Source organism: Glycine soja, chromosome 1 (assembly GCF_004193775.1).
Source record: "Glycine soja cultivar W05 chromosome 1, ASM419377v2, whole genome shotgun sequence".
Lineage (NCBI taxonomy): Eukaryota > Viridiplantae > Streptophyta > Magnoliopsida > Fabales > Fabaceae > Glycine > Glycine soja.
Genome location: NC_041002.1, coordinates 54,927,531 through 54,943,906, shown reverse-complemented (window position 1 = coordinate 54,943,906; position 16,376 = coordinate 54,927,531). Strand labels below are relative to the sequence as shown.

At 34.7% G+C, this 16,376-nt stretch overlaps 2 protein-coding genes across 4 annotated transcripts; one reads left to right on the top strand and one right to left on the bottom strand.

The window, feature by feature from the left end:
• Positions 1 to 148: 148 nt before the first annotated feature.
• Positions 149 to 9,793, top strand: LOC114424082 (kinesin-like protein KIN-UA). 3 transcript variants are annotated; one of them, XR_003668961.1, is made up of 19 exons: positions 149 to 477; positions 811 to 911; positions 1,036 to 1,158; positions 1,581 to 1,766; positions 1,856 to 2,077; positions 2,197 to 2,353; positions 2,856 to 3,005; positions 3,516 to 3,604; positions 3,843 to 4,046; positions 4,565 to 4,678; positions 5,103 to 5,234; positions 5,338 to 5,469; positions 6,469 to 6,604; positions 6,932 to 7,024; positions 7,337 to 7,462; positions 7,571 to 7,696; positions 8,337 to 8,522; positions 8,998 to 9,126; positions 9,215 to 9,775. XR_003668961.1 is itself a non-coding variant. In XM_028390952.1 (19 exons), the coding sequence occupies exons 1-19, from the start codon at positions 348 to 350 to the stop codon at positions 9,373 to 9,375; spliced, it is 2,664 nt and encodes an 887-aa protein (XP_028246753.1). In that variant the 5' UTR covers positions 149 to 347; the 3' UTR covers positions 9,376 to 9,793. The 3 variants fall into 3 exon arrangements, 2 of the variants coding, with proteins under 2 accessions (XP_028246753.1, XP_028246758.1); XM_028390952.1 differs by having other exon boundaries at positions 8,379 to 8,531; positions 9,215 to 9,793; XM_028390957.1 differs by having other exon boundaries at positions 151 to 477; positions 8,379 to 8,522; positions 9,215 to 9,793.
• Positions 9,794 to 13,378: 3,585 nt separating this feature from the next.
• On the bottom strand, positions 13,379 to 15,467 carry LOC114424075 (AT-hook motif nuclear-localized protein 26-like). The gene is made up of 2 exons (XM_028390944.1): positions 14,206 to 15,467; positions 13,379 to 13,646 (listed from the first exon to the last, which is right to left on the bottom strand). The coding sequence occupies exon 1, from the start codon at positions 15,145 to 15,147 to the stop codon at positions 14,245 to 14,247; it is 903 nt and encodes a 300-aa protein (XP_028246745.1). The 5' UTR covers positions 15,148 to 15,467; the 3' UTR covers positions 13,379 to 13,646; positions 14,206 to 14,244.
• Positions 15,468 to 16,376: the final 909 nt, after the last annotated feature.

The following is a 16,376-nucleotide window of genomic DNA, read 5'->3' as shown; positions in this document are numbered from 1 at the left end:
TGCGAGGTGAGACCTCCTTTTCTGTGGAAAAAAGAAAAGCAAATTAAACTTGGTTCCGATTTTGCCCATCCTTAAGGACCTTTAATTTGAAATAAGGAAGGGCGTGTTGGTACCTTAGACAATTCATCTGAAGAATATAGAAATGGGACCCGCGAGATGGTCCATTATTAGGCCCAGTCTCAGGTTGCAATTGCTAATTTTGATGCCCGAAACGCAACTACGTATGAGGAAATATCAAGTCAAAAATACGGTGGAAGCAGAATTTATGTGATTCAACAAGTGCAATGCAACAAACAGCATAATGACCAACATCATAACATAGATCAAACCCTCTTATCTTGAAAACAATGGCCACCTCTCAGGGTGCTAACAGTTACAGAAATGCCAGAACCTCTCTCAAACCTCACGTCAAGTCAAAGCCTACGCAACAACGCCGTAATAGCACCGGCTCCGTCAACGGCAAGGAACACGCTGCTGGTGAAGCTTTTGCATCCTCTCTCTCTCTCTCTCTCTCTCTCTCTCTCTCTCTCTCTCTTTGAGATCTTCGTTTCCTATTTTCCCTTTTTTTTTTATTATTTGTATGCATTTTCTGTTCGGTGATCGATAATTGTTCCTAGTTAGGAATGAATTGTTTTCTTCTTCTGGAGGAAAAAAAATCTTTCAGGATCCGTTAATTTGGTAAGAGAAATCCGTAAATAAATGCATGAACAGACGCGCGATTGGTGTTTATTGAAGCTTAATTAAAAGTAATGTTGTTGTCTCACTTTGGTTTGGTCCTAACATCCACGTGCTTATTATGTTTGGGTGAAGTTCCCGGAAGAGTTAGAGTGGCTGTTAGATTGCGGCCACGGAATGCAGAGGAATCAGTGGCGGATGCTGACTTTGCTGACTGTGTTGAACTGCAGCCAGAGGTATGGTAAATATATCCTGTAACTTAACATCTTGTTTGTTTGAGAACTATCTTCTGGCTGCTGTCTGTATCTTTATGCGGTTGTTGGATTGTTAATCGCACTCATTTGTCTGGCTCTATTGCAGCTCAAGAGGTTGAAACTTCGGAAAAACAATTGGGATGCTGATACTTATGAATTTGATGAGGTTCTCACCGAATTTTCATCACAAAAACGTGTTTATGAAGTTGTGGCCAGGCCTGTTGTGGAGGTGGGTATTCATCCACCAGTGGTTTGGGTTCAAGCTCTAGTTATTTGTTAATCAGGTCCATTGATGTGTGAGGGTGCATGAGCAAGTGGTTCCAGGATCTCTGGTAGAAAATTAATTGCGTTTTTTTTTTTTTTTTATCAAATTGATCAAATATGCTTTCATGTTCAGCAATTAAAAGCTAGTTTTAGTGATGTGGGCTAACCGTATAACTTCTTGCTTGGGTTTCCCTACTTTTTCGAGCTCATCATTATAGATTTCCTCAAGAATCAATCCTAAGGCTTTACATCTATTTTGGTGCATGTATTTTATCACCGGAAAATTTGGAAGAGTATTCATATTAAAACAAATGCGAATTTGGGAAACTATGCTCTTACTGTGGAACTTCCTTTTATTTCATGATGACTGACTTTGACCTTCTGCAGAGTGTACTGGATGGCTACAATGGAACAATTATGGCATATGGGCAGACTGGTACTGGTAAGACTTATACTCTTGGACGACTTGGAGAGGAAGACAATGCTGCACGTGGAATAATGGTGCGGGCCATGGAGGATATTCTTGCAGATGTTTCTTTGGAAACTGATTCAGTCTCAGTCTCTTATTTGCAGGTACTTTGCAATGAAAAAGATTTTGGTATATCTTTCTAATTTAGTTTCAATGTCTATGATGTATGATGTTTCTTAATTTCATTGTTCAGCTTTATATGGAGACTATACAAGATCTGCTTGACCCTGCCAATGATAACATAACCATCGTAGAAGATCCCAAAACTGGTGATGTTTCATTACCTGGAGCTAGCCTAGTTGACATTAGGGACAAGCAGAGTTTTGTAGAACTATTAAGATTAGGAGAGGCTCACCGCTTTGCTGCAAATACAAAACTGAATACAGAATCTTCTCGAAGTCATGCTATTCTGATGGTAAATCGATTTGCATATCTTGCTTATGGGGCTCATGTTACTGTCTTAGGAGTTATTGTTCACTGTTCAATATTCCTATTTTTTATGTTGTTGGAGGATTGAATATAACCTTGATATAGGTGCATGTAAAGAGATCCGTGAAAGGAATAGATGCTGCTCTTTCAAGTGAAAATGGCAATCATCCACACATGGTTAAATCAATAAAGCCACCTCTTGTTCGGAAAGGCAAGTTGGTTGTTGTAGATCTTGCTGGTTCAGAGCGAATTGACAAGTCAGGTAAGTACATTGATTTAATAAAGTGAATTTTGTGATCTCTCCATATTCATCTGTTTTTAGTGGCTTTAAATCATCAGAGGCTTTACTTTCAGGAAACAATCCATATTTCTCTCCATCTTTTTCCTTTACATTTTATACATCTTGATATACAAATGCTTTGAGGCAACATGAAATCTTTCAAATTGCTGATTGATATAATTCAAACTTCCATGCTCAAGGTAAATATTGATTATCTAAGATGGAAAGCTATACAGTTCTGGTTCTGCTATTTTCTTGTTTTATTGTTATAAAAATGACAAAAGGTTATCGGGGTTGAATGCTTGGAATTTGGAAAGCAAATATGAAATCTTGTCAAAGTAAAACTTGAATGGCATACTTATGAACTAAGTCTGGTAAAATCACCAGTTGCCAGTAACCTATTAGTTAGGCGATCAGGCTTGTTTTGCTTGGTACAACATCTATGCTACTTAATGAGACCATTACATTATTTGTGTCTTAATAGGAAGTGAAGGACATACATTAGAGGAAGCCAAATCTATCAATCTGTCCTTGAGTGCATTGGGGAAGTGTATTAACGCACTTGCAGAGAATAGTGCACATGTGCCATTTCGTGACTCAAAGCTTACTAGATTGCTACGTGATTCATTTGGAGGTAAGATTCAGTGAGTATAATAATTCATATTTTATCTTTGTTCATTTATATAAAGCAGTAAGATTCTCAATTATGGCATGCTATGTAGTGGATGCTGACAGGCAAAACACTCTGGTAACCTGGATCAGTCACATTTTTCTGCCTGGAGGAATAAAAAGATGCCCCAATAAATAAAGAATTATTCCAGGAGACATTCAATTTGTACATAGGGAACACATGGTGAAGCTTGGGACACTTTGGGTGTAGTAATCTGACATTTAAGAATAAATTCCTGACTCAGAGTTAATGCTTGTATATATACTTGCAGATAAAGCTTTAAAAAGGGTTTGTGCTTAATGTCTTGATATTAGAGGGAAATCTTGGGTTAGAAAATTCATAGATAAATCATTCCTTTCTAGATTAGAGATATTACTACGAAATACATATTTTGTTAAAGTTGTCAATCATCTTTAAATTTTATGAATCACATCTGTGTGGTGTATGTTTCTTGACATCTAAAAGTTTTAACAGGTACAGCGAGAACTTCACTAGTAATCACTATTGGGCCATCTCCACGGCATAGGGGAGAGACTGCCAGTACTATAATGTTTGGACAGAGGGTAGGTTCCGAATTCAGTAGTATTTTCTTGTTTCTCCCCCCTACTTTTAAGATTATTGTAGCTGCTGAAATGCCCTATTTTCCTTTTGTTGGTTGGCTTGATCTCCTGTTCTGCAATTAAATTTTAAGCCCTCCCAGGCAATTTATATTCATGACTTGTGAGAATATTGCATAGAATAATAAATGACTGGGTGCCTTGTAACCATTATGAAAATGCTGAACATTTGTGCCTCTTGTAGGCTATGAAGGTGGAAAACATGGTAAAGCTAAAGGAGGAATTTGATTACAAAAGCTTATCTAGGAGGTTAGACATAGAATTAGATAAACTCATTGTGGAGCATGAAAGGCAGCAGAAGGCATTTGAGGATGAGATTGAAAGGTTATCCACTGAAGCACAACATCGGATATCTGAGGCTGAAAGAAACTATGTAGATTCATTGGAGGTCGGTTTCATATCAATTTTATATATCTATGTTACTTGTATTGCGGTTTGTATGAAAGATTTTCTCTAACACAGTATCCAATTACATAGTTTCTGCTACAGTGAATCCATAGTATCTGATTTAATTAGTGTGTGTTTGGATGGATGTTGGCAAAATTGATTTTGAATGGAATTGATTTTGGTTAAAATTGATTTTGAAGTGATGTGGTTTATGTTTGGATGTTATATATAAAATCAACTTAGGAGTAAAATTCAGTACAAAATTTTGGATCCGACATAGAAGCTACTCAAAGTTGCTTCAACTCAAAATCAATTCTGAATTCTTCTGCAACGTGAAACCAAATACATGTGAAAATGTATCCAAAATCAATTTTGGACTAAAAGTCAATTTCCCAACACCAAACCAAACACGCACTTGGTCTTTTGAGATTATATTGCCCATATTGACAAAATATGTTATTGATTTGATGCTGATGATTTCCTGGGGAAAATGTTCTGATACTCATTTTCCTTTCTCAGAAGGAGAGATCAAAATATCAGAAAGACTATATGGAGTCAATTAAAAAGCTTGAAGAGCAGTTTGTGATGAATCAACAAAAGAATGAGGAATCTCATATGAAATTGAGTGGAGAGGTAGTGGTTTTTACTATACTATATTTGTCTCAAGCTTATTGCAATAGATAAAAATTACTAAGAACTGCTGAGTAGAGGACAATTTCTCTGGAAAACATAGAAGGAGGACAGATAAGACTTGGGGAAAAAGTATCATGTAAAGTTAAATCAGGATAAGGACCTTTGTAGCCTAACTTGTTAATTTAATGATTTTTTCCCAGTGAGTTTATGATATGAATTTGTCACTTGAGTTATGCTTGGGGGATTTTTTTCCCTCATAGATTTAAGGACTTAAAATATTCCAATGAAGCCTAACTAAACTGCAATTTGTGAATTTGAAAACAACTGATATTATCTCCATATGAAATAGTAAAGTTTTCCCATTTAGTTATTCGGGATTTTCTTCAATTGAGCATTGTGGTTCACTGGAATTATCTTTTCCTAGATTCCCAGAGTGTCTGCTGAGGAACTGGCTGATTTGAAAAAAATGCTTCGGAAAGAGACTCATCTAAGAAAAGCTGCTGAAGGGGAAGTAAACAATCTGAAGATTCAAGTGGCTGAACTAAAAAAGTCAGAGGTTTGTTTCCGTGCCTCCAATGTTTATAATTTTCATTTGCATGTCCTCTTCTCTCCTTGTTGGTATCTGGATTAATTTTACACTGAAATGCTTATTGTAATAGGCATCAAGAAAGTCAGAGATCTTAAAACTTCATACCATGTTGGAAGATAAGGAACGCCAAAAAGAGAAACTTGAAGGAGAAATAGCAATATTACAAAGTCAATTGTTGCAGTTAAGTCTTGAAGCTGATGAGGTAAGCTGTATCAAAAGTGTACAAATGCCTTAGTTACTTGGCTTTTATCTAGCAGATGTTTCATAAAAAGATTAGCACTTTTTGCATTATCATTTTTCTTCCTTCTCATGGTTTTCAATGTGGAGAACTTTTGAAATTTTTGAATTTAACTAGTTTGTCAATTATGCATTCATTTGCCATGCATATTCATTTTGATTCACAAAAAAAATATCTGATCTCATTCCCAAAGTTTTAATTTTTTTTTTGTAACAAAAAATGACTAATATTTTTGTCCTCTTTACTTTCTAAATGAGAAATTAAGCCAATTTTTAAGAGGAAGAAATTAGTTTACAAGTTTTTCTTTGAAATCCAGCAACTGAAATTATTAAATTACAGTACTATTTAATATCTTGAATTCAGCTTGGGCTAGATATGACTATGTCAAACAAGTGTCTATCTCCTTTTTTAGGTCTATTTTTGCTTGGAAATCATATTTTTGCCATTGGGATTATGGGAGGTAATGGCAACTTCAGGCGCTTGACTTTGGGCTATATTTTTAGAGGGCTAACATGTTGGTTTCCTTATCTGTCATAAGTCATGATTTATGTCCATTTTCATCTGTGGGAAGACTATTCGATGGTTTATGGACCAATAAAGAGGCCATGAATGAACTGTTTGTGTCCTTATGATAGCTATCTACTGGTAACATGTACATTGATATTGCAGAAGTTGATACTGCAGAATGTGAATGTAACTAGGTGAAAAACTTTAGCATAGTTTACCCGTCCACCACCCCCACACCCGTTTTTCACCAGCGGGTTTCGTTTCTTTCTTTGATGGCGGAATTGGAAAATTGACCAGCTTAAATAAAATTGTATTGAGACCATGTAAATGAAAGCAAACCAACGTTGTTGTTCTTTGCCATTTTTTTTATCATTATGTGCACTTCTTGTGAATTTTCATGTATGATCCTGTGCTGGAATTATGTTTTGGCTGATCTAACTGAAATTGATCCTGTAGACAAGACAACAACTTGACAGAGGTGGGTTTGAAAAAGAAATGGGTGGTCTTAATTCTCTCACTTCTCAAGTTAAGCATCAACAGCAAGCTTCAGGAAATGGAGAGAAACCCTCAATAGCCAAGCTCTTTGAGCAAGGTAGTACTTAATTAGAATATATCATTTGTGTTGACACGACTTATATTTTGTTAACGAGGAATGATAATGATACTCTTTCTGACACTCTCTTTGACTGACTGAAATTTATTGGAAATCACCAATTTTGGTGAATCCCACTTCTCATTGAATGATTTTCTCTTTTGATTTAGAAGTGGGACCCACCAAAATTTGTGATTTTTAATAAATTTAAGCCAATCAAAGAAAGTGTTAGAGAATGTCACTAGCATTCCTCCTTTGCTAATACTTAATAGATTATTGTGTCTATTTTGGACTTATTTCTTCCTGATAAAATAAATATTTTTACAGTGGGATTGCAGAAAATTTTGTCTTTGCTTGAAGCAGAAGATGCTGATGTGCGAATCCATGCTGTGAAAGTTGTAGCAAATCTAGCTGCTGAAGGTTGTTTTACCTGCTTTTTTTGAAATTCCTCATCATGCAAATGAATGGAAAAAAAAGTGAAAAATAATGACCTGTAAATTATTTGATTTGGAGTTAATGAATCCGTGAATATTTGTTAAAAACAAATATCAGCACAAAATCATATTAAATCTTTTTTTCCTTGTTCCTCCTTTGATACATATCATATATTCGGCTTGGTTTATTAATGCACTTATTCAAAGAAGGAAAGCACCTCCTTCTCAACTATGTTTAATTTACAGAACTTGGAGTTATAAGACTCATTGGCCCTAACATCTATCCAACTTATTACAGAAACAAATCAAGGGAAAATTGTGGAAGCCGGAGGGCTCACATCCTTGCTTAACCTGCTTAAGAGCTCACAAGATGAGACCATACATAGAGTTGCTGCAGGTGCAATTGCAAACTTGGCAATGAATGGTAAACTTGTGTTTCCTTTTCTTTTCAACTAGTAATTTTATGAAATAAAAATATTTATTACTTAGTTATCTTTTTCCCGACCTCTGCACCTTTATTCTGTCTTAACAGAAACCAACCAAGAACTCATTATGGCCCAAGGGGGCATTAGTTTGCTGTCATTGACTGCAGCCAATGCCGAAGATCCTCAAACCCTTCGAATGGTTGCAGGAGCCATTGCTAATCTTTGCGGCAATGGTAAGCTGCTGATCTTATTCTATTTTTAAATTATTTTTAGATTGCAATCAATCTCAGAGACTCATTAATTATGAAAGATCCTTCTGGTCTGGTGAGGTGTAGGATAAGAATCATGGACAACATATTTGTTGAGCCACCTGCTTCACTGCACGTTTCCATCTTTTCTATTTTGAACAAGTAATACGACCAAATATAGAATGAATCATTTACTTCATTCTACCTTTAGATTATACAACCATACTTCATTGTTGGTATCTTCTAGTAAAACTTTCCTTGGTTGATATTCCTGTTTTTGAAAGGAGTATGAATTTATGGAGCCCTCTGTTGAACAAATATATTTCAATAATTAGAATCACTGTCAAACTAAATCTTTGAATGTTACATGAATAAGCCATATTTTTTAAAATCCAGCCGCTTGTCTTCTATAATATTTTTTCCCCTAGTTATGCCTGGTGAATGCTCTGAAAACTTTCATGTTGAAGAGTAAAGGAAAAATAAATATATGGTAGGTTGCCTATTTTGAAAATGTCATACAGTTGCTTTGTGAAGGATCTCATTAGGCCGTGCTGGATATAGTTAAGTATATTGATCTATGGAGGCTGGGAGTAATTCTAGTTTAGGCACCATTTACTTGAAACAGAATAACCTGCTGCCACTAAAAGTTTGGTGTCCCTGCACGTAGATAAACTACAAACAAAACTAAGGTCCGAAGGTGGTATGAAGGCACTGCTGGGAATGGTCAGATGCAGACATCCTGATGTACATGCACAAGTTGCTCGTGGAATAGCAAATTTTGCGAAGTGCGAGTCAAGAGCATCTAGTCAAGGTAACCTATGTAAGCAGCTTGCTAAGTCACATATTTTCATTATGATAACGTTAATAGGTTCATTGAAATGAGACTTTTGCATTTAACCGCAATGAAGGCTGTTTAGGCTGGGTTTAGATGTCGAAGCAGATTTTCCCACATTAGTTGTTCTGAACCAACTAGAAATATGAAAAAACAATATTATCTCAGATGACCAAATTTTACAAGGCTGATCACAATATATACATGTTAGGGAAACTGTTCTAACTTTGGAATTACGGGCCACAAATCTGGCCCATTACAAGAAATAAGGGAATTTGTCCAAATTATAATATACATGCTGCAACTAAAATGATACAGATTCATCCCCTCTCATTCGTCCATTACTTCCGCATTTCACTTTTCATTGTTGCACCTTGGCATATTTTGGCCTTGCAAAATCATGCTCCATCGAGTATCTATATTGCCGGAGTTAAAGTTTTGCCACATTGTATAGGGACAAAGAGTGGAAGGTCTTTCCTTATTGAGGATGGTGCCCTTCCATGGATTGTTCAAAATGCAAACAACGAAGCTGCATCAGTTAGGCGTCATATTGAACTTGCACTCTGTCACTTGGCACAACATGGTAAGTACTAAGTAAACTCTACCTGTGAACTAGAAACTAAACTTTCACTGGGGTATGGCCGTAAGAGCCTCTGATTGATGCATTCCAGAAATAAATGCAAGAGACATGATTAGTGGGGGTGCATTGTGGGAGCTAGTTCGTATCTCCCGAGATTGTTCAAGAGAAGACATAAAGACTCTTGCACATCGAACACTAGTCTCCAGCCCCACTTTCCAAGCTGAAATGAGGCGTTTGCGGGTAAATTACTGAAGAATTCTGTAGAGTAAACTAAAGTGGGCTGAAAGATCCGAAGACAAACAAGACTTTTCAATATGTATACTCTATAAGTATTCAAGCAGGAAGGCTTTGTTCAGTGTTCTAGCTGAAATTCTAAACGAGCGTAACTGCGTAAGTGAGTTCTTGTATGTGGTTGATCCATCAATGAATGGCCATAACTTAATCAAGTCAAAGTGGTGTCTTTCTTTCCGCTTGCTAGTGTCCAGCAACTGGGATGTAAATTGATTTGTATATTAAATAAATAGAGGTAAGGGTAGTGAAAGTTTTGAATTTCTTCCATGCAATAGCTTGTTGCCATTCATAGGGACAATTGTTGATTTGTTGATTAGTGATATTATTTGAATTGTTTTAACATAATTCTGTTTGTTAAAAAGTGTGGACCCCGTGAGCATTTATTTTTTCATAACGAGTTGCGAAATTCAATGTATTATTATACTATTTAATGCCTTTGATAATTTGGGATGACTTGAGTTGGTATGACAATAAAGGCATATGCGCCTCGAACGTATTTTGGTCTAACAAAAGATAATGAAAAAAGTAGTCTTTTAGGTAATATACTATTCAGTTAAAAAACGGTAATATACTATTATGGGTAAATTACCCTCATACTTTTTGAGATTTAATAAAATTTCATTAATACTCTTATCTTCTACTATAATCTGACAAAATTTTCCTTAATTTATACAGCAATATAATGTGGTAAACTCGTATATCCCTTTTCATTAATATAGACTGCCTGATTTCTTGTGTAGTTATATAGATTGAGAGGTCATAATAATATAAAAATTAAAAAAAAAGGATATCAAATATTTCTTTTCTCATAAGTAAAAAGAATATCAAATATAATTTCTTTAAATCTCATGAAATATGAATATAATTTGTCATGTTAGTGGATAATGATATCTGGCTTGGGACCGTGCCTGCCTTCATCAGATTGTTGTCTGAACATGATATTTGTTCACACTACATAAGGGTTTGCATCTGAATTTGATTGGTCATTGCCAAAATCAAATTTGGTCCAATGGATGTTGAGATAACAAGGAAAATATGTGTACATAATAATACTATTGTTGTCAAATGGGCATAGATTTAAGGCAGACGTTGATGATCCTCAACCTGAGCGCATTAATTTATTGTTAGTCTATTAAATGGTATGATAGACTAACAGGAGCTGAGATATGTCTCATCTGACAGCTGGTAGGTTTAGTATAATTATAATACGATCAATGGAGGGAAAAAAATAATCAATCAGAACAAAATACATCCCTTTTTAAAAGGAAACATCGTTTTCAAATTAATCACTTGTTATAATAGCTTATGGTTTACAAAAATTGATTCTTGTTAATTATTTTGTCTTTACATAATAGTTTTACATTAAAATCATGCATGTTAGTTCATGCGCAGGATTTAGGCATATGTGCATCCTTCTGTGGCTCTATCCCTATGTATTGAAAAGAACGGGGGAAAACGCAAGGCCCGTGATATACATTTGGTCAATCTAGTGCGGGAAGTCAGCCAGATTTCACGTAGTTATTATTTATTTATTTCGCGGGCTGCGTATTTTATTACAAGTTTTAAAATAGTGAATGATAAAAAAATCAAAGTCAGAGGCAGTTTCTTTTCATATCTTTTTTGTCTCCATTAAAACTAGTTAATTGGCCCCTCAATGTGGTTACCAACAACTAGTTAGTAATTAGGGATGCAATAATTAATAGATCCCTATAGATGAATTGTGATACCCGGGCACTGACGCACTGTTAAATGCTACTATTAATCTATTTACTGTAACATCAGGGTTTAGATTATTTTTTAAGATTATCATTTAACTGAAAACAAAATATTGATCTTACTACGATTTAAATTTATTTGATAATTTGGTTTTAATAAAGAAAATTATAATCTTATTAAAGGAGATAATTTTAATAATAAATAAATTTTTATATTTTATAATTAAAAATAATAATACATTTTTAATTCACTTTTATTTTCCTTTTTTTGTTTCTAATAATTGATTAGTTTAAGTATAAAATTAATTACTACAAATAAAATTTTATTTGTAGTTGAATATACAAATTAATTTCTCTTACAATTCATTTAAATATACACTAATATTATCCATTAATTCTCTAATGCCTTTTGAATTAGGAGTGAAATAGAGATGGAGGAAAGTAGTTAGAAAGATAAAAATATAAGAGAAATACGTAAAAGATATGTTGTTGAGATAAATAAAATTTAAAAGGAAAAAGTGGAGAAATTTCTCTTCACTTACATAAGTATAAATAATTTAAAAAATTATAATAATTAATTTTTTTTTGAAAAGTCAATGTTAATGATTATAAATGGAGAAAATGGAAAAAATGGAGAAATCTCTCTTCACTTATATAAGTATAAATAATTTTAAAAATATGAAAAATTATAATAATTAAAAATATTTTTTAATCTGTTGTTTTTTTCTTAATGTAAAATTATTTATTATTTTTAAGAAATTAAAACAAAAACAATTAAAAATAAAGATATTATTTCCCTTACATATCAAGTTAGAAAAATATTTGGTCGTAGGTCTTATAAAATAACTTACTTCCTTCTTTTGTTTTAATTAAACAAATGACGGAAACTTAATATTTTATTTATATATTTTTATTTTCTCTCATTCCATTTCTCCACAAATAGAGATAATAAGTCACTCGGCAACTAATTTAAATAAGAATTTTGATTTTTTGGCACTCATAAATTTCAAACACTTAGTTGACATTTTTATTTTTTCTTTATTTTTCTTTTCCTACCAAATTATATCACATATCATACTTATACTTCACTCTTTCTCTCTTAAGTTGTAAGTAAACTAGAATTGGGTGTAAAAAAATTATTTTTCTTTAAACAATTAAGATAACCGGACCAAAAGAGAAGATATGTTTTCCTTTCCTTAAAGAGAAAAAAAGTAATTAGATCAGAACAAAGAGAGGGTTCCAGCATAGTTTGGATAGAGATCTGGAAGCAGTGGGTAGAGAATAGAGGCGCAACAAGGACAAATAATTGGCTTAGATTAGACAAGCCAGCCTTTTTTAGGGCCAGAGTTGAAGTGAGTTTAGGTGCATGGAATGGAATCTTATTCTTAACGGGGTTTGGCTTCAACTTGAGCCTTGAGATGAGGTGAGAGGGTTTCAACATGAACGTCAGAGAGGGCGTGAAGGAGACAGGCTATATATAACGTTCGGGAACCTTGTTGTCTTGGTTATCGTTGCCTTTTTAATCAAAGTGTGGGTGAATGCCTCGAAAAAGAGCTCTGATCAGACACTGCATGTGTGAACCAGTTGCCAAACTTTCATGTTTATCTTCTAGTTCTACTTCTACTGTGTACGAGTACGATGTACTCTAACAAAAAAAATATATATATCACTAAAGTAATGTTTTTTTCTCTTTAGTCAAAATGTTTGCAAGTATCCTGACCGTGTAGGTTAAAATTTTTTAAATAAAAATAGTTTTATTGAGATAAGAAAAATTATATTATTTATAATTTTTTTTACGTTCTTATATATATAATTTAAATAATAAATAATTTTTCTAAATTTTTTAACCAATATCCACTAATGCCCTAAAGAACTTATGACCCTTTTCTTTTTCATAGGTGCATAAGCTAAGAAGTTGTTAAAGAAATATTTTTTTTATAAAAATAATTTATTACGTAAAAACTACAAAGAAATTATATGGATAAAAATTCTATTTTTATCTTGTCAACTTATATCATGCATGAGATAAATCATAAAAGAATCGATAAAAATAAATTTCCTTAGAATCTGAATGAGATGTTGTAAGAATATATGGAAGTTAATTATCACTTAATATCTTACATTAAACCCTAATACTTTTATTCAATGAAAGCAATTACAATATATTTTTTTAATTTTAATATATTAAAATACTTTATATTTTAATTCGAACTTGAATAGCCTAACTAAGATCATATATACATATGCTCTTTATCAAGTGCAATTCGTCAAGAAACCACTATTACTATTCACTAAATATCCATCACACAATGCGGGCATATGTATTAATACATCTACCTGTTAGGGTCGCTAAACCATAACCTCAAACTGAAACAACAAAAAAGACGTAGTTACCTTTCAATTCAGAAATATGAGCAACCCAAAACGCTGTTCTTCGGTTTCTAAACCTGATAGATGACGCCCACGAATAGCAACGAACAAAAAAGAACGAGAACAAGGAATGCAACGAATACCAACCTGCAAATGCGAGTTTTCAAAGACTTACATTAAGTGTTCGATCGAAGACACAACATGCAGTAGTACTAGAGAAACAGAACTTGGTGGTCGATCGATAATATATATATATATATATATACACACACATTACGTGGTTCTCTTAAATCTTCCTCCTCATTTTCCTTTGCATTCGTCCTCGTACTACTGCATTGATTGACTCATGAATAGAATAAAACTCGGCAAGGATTCATCCATGAATTTAATTACAGTCTGAAATACACGTAAACATATGCCAACTGACTCACCTAATAATGAAACCAAAACGACAAAGAAAGAAATACCGATACTCCTAATTAAAGAAGCGAATAGAATAGCTGAATGGCAGCACGTTGGTTGGTTCAACTTAACATGGAACACTACTATTCATTCCCTACAAGCTAGCCTTTTCGCAACACGAGAGTTTGGTGAATCCCTTGCTATGTAGTAGTACGTACCCGAGCCACCCCAAAAAGCTAAAAACAAAAGGAAATTAACCAGGCAACAGCGATTGATAGATAGATATAGATAGCATTTCACTTACACCAATGAAATGATCCACAGTCACAGTGTTACTTTTACATCAGTATGGAGAGCGACCCGTTGCCCAGAAAGTCTCGGACGGCATCTGAACCGAATTCAGAAGATTGGGATTCAAACCATGGAAAAGAGGCGCAGTGGAATCCCCCATAAGCTGCTGAGATGGCTGCTGTTGACCAACGCCACCGCCACCTCCACCGCCACCTCCCGGTGACCCAATCGAACCACCTCCCTGAAGCGCCATCGAAGGGTCTTCATCTTCCAAAGGAAGCCTCTCATACGCAGCGTTGCTAAACGAAGCTGACATGATAACCACGGGCCCCGAAGCGATTAGTGCGCCAACCACGCTTCCTCCGACGACTTGGCCTTGTCCTCCGGCGAGGTATATGGTCAAACCGGAGGCTGCAGGCGGCGCAGGAGGGGGCAGGAAGGACCCGGCGAGGGACAAGATCTCGAACCTTCCGTGGAGAGTGACGACGGCGCCGGAAGAAGCCGGTTGCCTCAGGGTGACGTTGGTGACCGTTCCGGTGCCGCTCATGATGCAAACCCCTCTCTGGCGGCGGCGGGCGAAGGCGGAGACGCTATCGACGATGTCGCAGCCGTCGGCGACTTCCATGACGTGGGTTTTGAGGGCGTTGGCGCTGTCGCGCGTGATGATGATGGGGGGTTTGGGCTTGTTCTTGGATCCGGCGGGTCTTCCGCGAGGTCTTCTTGAAATTTCGGTTTCGCCGGAGCCAGCACCTCCACCTTCTTTGCCATCGCTGCTGTTGTTGTTGTTGTTTTCTTCGTGTTCCCTTTTGTGTGCGAGGTTTAGGCCTCCGCTGCTTCCGCTCTGCTCGTCTTCTTGTAAGGAGTGGAACTGGTGTTGTTGCTGGTGGAGGTGGAGATCTCTTCCTGCGTGGAAAGGAGGGGGAAGAGAATGACCGTGTGCTGTAATAGGATCCATTTCTTCTTCTCTATTTCTATCTATGAATATCTCAACCTGATTCGCTCTCTCTTTCCTTTGCAATATACAACAAGTAGACAAAGTGAATTATATATATTCAATTGCCGAATTCCAATAGATGAGACACTATATATGTGTAATTGGAGCTGCAGTGAGACTTTGCAAGCAGAGTACTAACAGCTAGTGATGAAAGGAAGGAAGAGAAGATATGAGATTGAAATTCGCATGGGAGGTGAATTGGAGGGTGTAAAAATTGAAGTTCCTGGGAGGAAAAACAAAGTAGAATATGATGTTGTGTGATGAGTTAGGGTTAGATTGAGAAAATAGATCTAAGGTTTCGGTAAGACTTCAAGCTTATGGGCGGTGCATGGTCCCCACCTCTGCACTACACTTATTTTTAATTTTTTTTATTAGAGCCCTTAATTATAATCATATATTTAATTTATTATTTTCATCACATTATTTTAAGATAAACATATTTTTAGTCCATCAAAACTGAGTCTATCTTCTTTAAATCCTAAATTAAAAGTGATATCTTTTAGTCTCTCTCAAGTTCGTAAAATATTTTTTAACCCCTCCTAATTTATTTTTTAGGTAATTTATGATATTTTTTATCACAAAATAAAATACTACAAAAATATATTGCAAATTTAAGGGATCAAAAAATTAAATTTTAATTTAAAGACAAAAAATATTTAAATTCTTTTTTATCTCTTTATATTTCTTATCGTATTATATATTATATTTGGTATTTTTTCTCTTTTCTTTCGTTCTCTCTTATCTGAATAATGTTCAGATATCCATTGCTTATTTTTCCTACTTATATTCAATTTTTCAACAAAAGGGCAGTTGATTTATTTATTTTACAGAATGGAAAGTTGATTTAGTGATGCTTGCTTTATTTTCTTTAAATAAAATTTCAATTCAAATTGTTTGTATCATTTTTTAATTAAAAGAGATAATTCTATTATATATATTACTTCTATGTAAGAGATAATTGTATCTACTTTGATGAAAAAAAGTCTTCAAAATTTATAATTTTTTTTAGTAATTATTCAAGCTGGCAAAATTACGTTAACTACAAAAACTGACTAGGTTCAATAGATAGTTGTATCAGTTTACATTAATCAGGGGAAGATGAAATTACACCATGCATCTATTAACTGTATAATTTTATCTCAAAATCTATCGTGAAGTCAAAAGTTCCAATTGTATATAAATCATATTTA